This window comes from Engraulis encrasicolus, chromosome 1, assembly GCF_034702125.1.
Source record: "Engraulis encrasicolus isolate BLACKSEA-1 chromosome 1, IST_EnEncr_1.0, whole genome shotgun sequence".
Lineage (NCBI taxonomy): Eukaryota > Metazoa > Chordata > Actinopteri > Clupeiformes > Engraulidae > Engraulis > Engraulis encrasicolus.
The window spans coordinates 51,118,937-51,125,579 of NC_085857.1; the positions used below are offsets into that span (position 1 = coordinate 51,118,937).

Here is a 6,643-nt window from a genome sequence, read left to right on the forward strand (position 1 = left end):
TGTGCCTAGTTTTGCTTGCCAGCTCAAGTCTCTCTTTCAGTGTACCCAGTTCTGCTTGCCAGTTCAAGTGTCCCTTTCAGCATGGCCAGTTCAAGTCTCTTTCAATGTGCCCTGTTCAACTCTTTCCATCTGCCCAATCCAAATTTCTCTTTCAGTGTGCCCACTTCTGCTGGCCATCTCAAGTCTCTTTTTCAATCTTGCCAGCTCATGTCTTTCTTTCAGTTTTCCCAGTCCTGTATCAGTTCAAGACTCTGTTTCAGTGTGCCCATTTCTGCTTGCCAGTTCAAGACCCTCTTTCAATGTGCCCTGCTCGAGTCTCTCTTTTAGTGTAACCAGTTCTGCTTGACAGTTGAAATCTCTCTTTCAGTGTGCCCAGTTCTGCCCACTGGCGGTATGAAAGTCTTGCCGACCCAGGAAACGAACCCATGACTCATAGCATTACAGTCAATCGTGTATACCATTACACCACAGAGCTTTCAGGCAACTTGATGATGAATGTTTTCACTCTTAGGGCAGGGCACAAGAGTTTTAACTAATGATTAAAATAGTCTTGACTATGTTTGAATCACTGGCCAACAAATGCTGAAAAATTAGTCATTAAATGGGATGTTGACTAAAACTGAACAGTGGTAACTCGATAAATATGGTTTATATGTCAAATTTGCAGCTGGGGTCATCATAGAGTAATGGCTAAATGGATATGCTTGCTTCAATCACATACTATTTGTTATGTAGCACCATCTAGTGTTCCTATTATATAATTGCAAAGTTCAGGAGAAGTTCAGTGTGCCCAGTTTTGCTTGCCAGCTCAAGTCCCTCTTTCAGTGTGTCCAAGTCTCTCTTTCAGGGAGTGCATCCAGTTCAAGTCTCTCTTTCAGTGTGCCCAATTCTGATTGTCAGTTCAAGTCTCTCTTTCAGTTTGCCCAGTTCTGCTGCCCTGTTCAAGTCTCTCATTCAGTGTGCCCAGTTCTGCTCACTAAATGTAGTGGGCGAGACCGTTACAGGAAGTAGTTCGACTACGCCACCTTAATTAGGGGTAGTTACAGATACCCCGGACCAACACACAATGTACCCGCACAATAGATTACCAGGCAAACACAGGTTCGTGCACAATGGAGGCAGAGACAGTGGTGACAATTAATAATTCAAATCTTTATTATTCTTTGCGTTATAAAAATATATCTTTCTCACTCTTTGCAATAAAATATAAAAAGGTACTCACAATTCACAAAGTGCAGTGGGGTGGGTGTGCTATCGCAATCACCTGCAGATCGATAAACACTTGCCCCAAAGTATGTTCACGTTCACAGTAAAGTGCAGGGGTGGGTGTGCTGCCACCACACCCGCGGATCTGTAAACACCTGCCCCAAAGTATGTTCACTAATTCACAATAGGCAACACACCTGGTAGGCCTAAGGCCTTAGAACCCACACTCAGGTTGTCAGACTTTGTTACTAGGGGCTGGCACGGCTAACACATTAGGGCCAATGGCACACCTCAGAATTAACAAAAGAAAAGTAAAGAAATAGTTCACAACAAACAGAAATAATTCACGGCAAACAGAAACAAGAAGAAATCACAGCAAACCATGCAAAATAAATCAAAATCCAATAAGCACATGCAGTTAAATTAGAAATTAGATAATTGAATGAAATAATAAAAAAAGGGAAATTAGGCACAGCAAACTAAAGAAAACGAAATCAAAACATGAGGTAAACCAATGCCAGAGGCTCAGCTCAGTGCAGTCCCCTAGGTATCCCCACACTACCTACACACACACACTCACACGCACCAGCGTACACCAGCTCACACCGAGCCGAGCGCCCACACACACACACACACACACACTGAACCAAAGCGCGCCCACGCACACACACACACGAATGTCCAATTTCCGAGGCCGGAGCAGCAGCCGAAATACGGGTTCCCGGCTTCCAGAGGCACCACACAACCGGGGCTAAAAGTCGCCGCTCGTGCACCTAAACGCGTGGTGTGTCTGACCACGGCCACACGGATACAACCTGCGAGGGAGGAGGAGAGCGTTAGCCAAGCTAGCAGGACACCCACTATCACACGATTCTGCTGCCGAGAGGTTACCTTACCCGGAGATGAGGGTGCACCGATGCGCGATTCTCACAGTCGGAGTGCCAATACAGAGGTACACGGCCGAGGCGCCGGTAGCGACCACACGCTGAAACCATAATAATGGCCGTCGTTAGCAACCATGGTACGAAAACAAACAGTCAGGGCTGGGTAAAGGCACAAGCTAACCCACTATAATACATACCGGCGTGCAGGAGACGGGAAAGGCGCAAGGTAACCGTTGGTATTGTCCACCGAAGTCCTTGCCAGTGGAGAAGCAAGAGATCACTCTAGTCAAGTAAGAGACGCCAAGTTGGAATCACAACCTATAGAACAGCAGACGCGAAGTTAGCCACTAGCTGCTGGCTAGCACATAAACAGCGACAAGAAATGGTCCACATACTCACGAGGACAAGAAATGGTCCACATCTCCTAGATCTGAACTGGACACCGCACTCCTCTCGACGGCGAGGGGAGAAGCAACCACAGCATTCGCCGGTGGCGATGAAACGCGCAAAGGGGAACTTTGCAGGCTTACCGAATACTAGCCACTGGCAGTGTTTATGAAGAGACTTCCCATAAGCCTCTACGAGCGGCGTGGTGACGTGTGCCGCAGCGTCAGACTTCCCTTAAAGGAGCAGCGCTCCATTACAATCTACCCCCCACATGTTGAATCGTCGGCCCGACGATGCAGGTACGCTTTCCCCCCCACTCCCAGATCCAAAATTCCATCAAGAGTTTGAAGTCGCCCCACCAGGCAGCCGATGGGGATTAGAGTGTTGTCCCGCGTTAGACCGGAAAGTCCGGCGTGGGGGCACCTCGCTGCTGCTAGTGCCACGACCGGGTAGCTGAGCGGCCGAACTGCTGGGGGAAGCCTGCGAAGTCCGACGCTGCCCTTCGTTTCCTCCTGAGGTGCCACCCTGGGGTGCATGGGGCTCTGCTGGGACACCCAAGTCAGCATCGCCCACCTGCTCCCCAAGAAGGATATCTTCTTCGCTCGATAGCTCCCCTGAGTCGACAGGGGTAGGTTCGCCTGGTCGGCCCGACCCCGGGGGGGTGTCGGGGGCCATGGGGCCCACCACTCCTTTCAGCATGCTGCGGTGAACGTGCTTCAGCTTCGTTGGATCGTTGACGGGGGCGATCGTGTACACGGCTCCGGTCTCCGAAGGGGTACGCACCACCATGTGTACCTGGGAGTTCCACACATCTTGGATTTTATTTCGACCTCGCACGCCGAGGTTGCGTACATATACCCGTTGCCCTACTTCTAAAACAGCAGTCTTCACCCGTGCATCGTGTCTGTCCTTGCGATATTCCGCCGCTGCGGCCAAACGCTCCCGAGCCCCATCAAATGCCACTTGAAGCCGGGCCTGATGCTCCTGTATCCAGTCGCACACTCGACCATGGGCCGGTGGCCGAACTCGGCCCAGGAGGAAGTCTACGGGTAGCTGTGGCTCTTGGCCGAACATAAGGAAGTGTGGCGATTCTCCTGTCGCTTGATGCGGGGTGGTATTATAACAGAAGGTTACGTGCGGCAGGCAAGTTGCCCAGTCGCGCTTCCGAGAGGCCGGTAGGGTACGCAGGAGGTTGTGTAGAGTGCAGTTAAATCGCTCACATTGGCCGTTCCCGGCCGGGTGGTACGGGGTAGTTCGGGACTTCTGGACCCCGTACAGCCCGCAAAGCTGCTGAATCAGGGTGCCCTCGAAACAGCGCCCCTGGTCGGAGTGGAGCCGACCAGGAATTCCGAACCGGTAGAACCATTCCACAAGCAAGACCTGGGCGACCGTCGAGGCCCGCTGATCCCGGGTGGGGACGGCGATGGAATACTTACTGAAGACGTCCGTGATGACTAAAACGTTCTCCACCCCCCCCGACGTGGGCTCCAAAAGCGTGAAATCCACAGCTACCACTTCGTTGGGCCGAGATGCCAGTAGGTGGCCCATATGCGCGGCGGCTAGAGGAGGCTCCCCTTTGGACTCTTGGCACCTAAGGCACTTTTCACACCATCGGCGCACCTCCGCAAACATGCGGGGCCAGTAACACCGTTGCCCAACCAACTCCAGTGTTCGATTAATCCCCTGGTGGCCATGGTGCTCGTGGAGCTGGTTTAGGACCTCTGATTGCAGGGCAGCCGGCAAAACCAGCTGGAGGCACTCATCACGGCCACTGGGGTGTAGCACTCTCCGGTAAAGGACTCCATCGTTCTCCACAAACCGTTTCCACTGCCGCAACAGGATCAAGGCCAAGGGTGACAGAGCTTCCCGTTCCTCACGAGTAGGCCGCCGACGCGCCTTCCAGAAGGCCAGAATCGGCTGGATAACAGGGTCTCCTTCTTGCAGAGCGCACAGGTCCGGCAAAGGGTAGGAGGGCAGCACCGAAACAACCAACTGAGAGGCGGTGATGCTACCCCCCGGGACAGCGGCCGGTTGCAGCTGACCACCGGGGTCGCTTGCTTGCAGAGTGCGCAGAACCGGCAAAGCGTGGGGGAACAACCCCGAGACACTGGACTGAGAGGCGGTGCCGCCATCTCCCTGAGCCGCTACCTGTTGCAGCAATCTAGGGACCGCTGTACCCGGAACCAGGTCACTCACGTCTTCTTGGTCTGGCTGATTCTGCCGCGACAGGCCGTCCGCATTACCGTTAGATTTACCCGAGCGGTACTTTAATTCAAAATCAAATGATGCAAGCTGTGCGGCCCACCGGTGTTCGACCGCCCCGAGTTTGGAAGTAGTGAGGTGACTCAGGGGGTTATTATCAGTGTACACGACACACTTCTGGCCCAAGAGATATTCGCGAAACTTCTCGGTGACGGCCCATTTTAGGGCGAGGAACTCGAGCTTCATAGAACTGTAATTATTCATATTCCGCTCTGTAGGTCTTAACGTTCTACTGGCGTATGCCACCGGTCGGACTTTGCCGTCCACCTCCTGCGAGAGGACCGCGCCCAGTCCGCAATGGCTGGCGTCGACCTCAAGAATAAATGGGCGGCTAAAGTCCGCGTACGCCAGTACCGGCGCCGACACGAGCCTCCCCTTGAGTTCCTCAAAACTTCTTTCGCAATCCTCTGACCATGTATCAAGAAACTGCTGCCCCGAGGGCTGACGGGAACGGCTCCCGTTCAAGGTGGCCACCAATCGATGCAACGGCGCGGCCAGCTTTGCGAATCCTTCGACGAATCGTCGATAATAGCTGGCGAAGCCTAGGAATGATCGGAGCTCCGACACATTGGCAGGTCGCCGCCATGTGGCCACTGCCTCCACCTTGCCAGGGTCGGTAGAGACACCGTGCTGGGAGATCACATGTCCCAAGTACTGAACCTCCGGCTTAAAGAACGCGCACTTCCCTAATTTAGCCTTCAGCCCCTCCGACTGCAACCGGGTCAAGACCATCTCCAGGCGCTGTAGATGTTGCGCCACGGTGGACGAGAAGATCACGATGTCGTCAAGATACAGTAGAACGGAATGACACTGTTGGTCGCCGAACATACGTTGCATTAATCGTTGAAATGTACCTGGTGCATTGCACAGGCCAAAAGGCATTCTGTTCCATTCGAACAACCCGAAGGGGGTACAGAATGCCGTTTTGGCCCGATCACCTTCTGTCACGGGGACTTGGTTGTACCCACTGGCTAAGTCCATCGTAGAAAACCAGCGGGCACCTGCCAACATGTCCAATGTCTCCTCGATCCGAGGAAGCGGAAAGGCGTCCTTCCGAGTTCGGGCATTTAACAGGCGATAGTCGACACAGAGTCGCAAGCTCCCATCCTTCTTCCGGACTAGAACAATGGGAGAAGCGAATGGACTACTGCTTTCTCTGATGACCTTCGCCTGGAGGAGCTGGTTGATATGGGTTTTTACGGCCTCGTAGTCGGAGGGGGCAATGCGCCGGTAACGCTGCCGGACCGGTGTCGGATCCAACAGCGGGATGTCATGCGAGATTAGGGAAGTGCAACCCAAGTCGCCCTCATGGGCGGAGAAGACCGAAGAGTACCTCAGAAGCAGGGCCCTGACCTCAGCCTGTTCCTCGGCAGGCAGGGGTAACAAGTCCACTGCGCGGATTTGTGTCTCCAAAGGCGACGGGGCAGGCGCCTGAGGGTCAGTAATGGCGGCCACGGAACGGACCTCCACCACGTCCCGTGGCAAGCTGATGATCGACACAGCATTCACCTGTCCGAGTCTAGTACGAGGGTACAGCAGGACGTCCGTACAACCGACGTTGACTACAGGGATCTGCACCAAGCCACGGGTCACCTGCACCAAGGCAGGGGACACCAGCAACCCCCCGGGCAACCCCCGGTCCGTTGGCTCAAAGAGGGTTCCAAGCCCTGAATGTTGCTCAGGGCAGGTGGCAGGAATCAACTTCATGGTCCCCCCGGAACCCGCCATGGCGCACGGCCCCGGACATTCACCACGCCGCTGGTCTCGGGGGTGGGCCGGATTTCAGCCTGATGACAGTGTTGCAGCGCTTTTAGCACCGGTCGAGGGGCAGTTGACACTGATGGAAGATCGAAAAGCGTGGGACCGTGCCGCCCAAAAAGTTCCTTATAACACTTGCCGATAAC

At 54.0% G+C, this 6,643-nt stretch overlaps 1 protein-coding gene across 2 annotated transcripts; it reads right to left on the bottom strand.

The window, feature by feature from the left end:
• Positions 1-1,274: 1,274 nt before the first annotated feature.
• On the bottom strand, positions 1,275-3,673 carry LOC134454122 (uncharacterized). Of its 2 annotated transcripts, none has more exons than XM_063204922.1 (2): positions 2,288-3,673; positions 1,275-2,191 (listed from the first exon to the last, which is right to left on the bottom strand). In XM_063204922.1, the coding sequence occupies exon 1, from the start codon at positions 3,549-3,551 to the stop codon at positions 2,814-2,816; it is 738 nt and encodes a 245-aa protein (XP_063060992.1). In that variant the 5' UTR covers positions 3,552-3,673; the 3' UTR covers positions 1,275-2,191; positions 2,288-2,813. The 2 variants fall into 2 exon arrangements, with proteins under 2 accessions (XP_063060992.1, XP_063061002.1); XM_063204932.1 differs by having other exon boundaries at positions 1,275-2,021; positions 2,103-3,673.
• Positions 3,674-6,643: the final 2,970 nt, after the last annotated feature.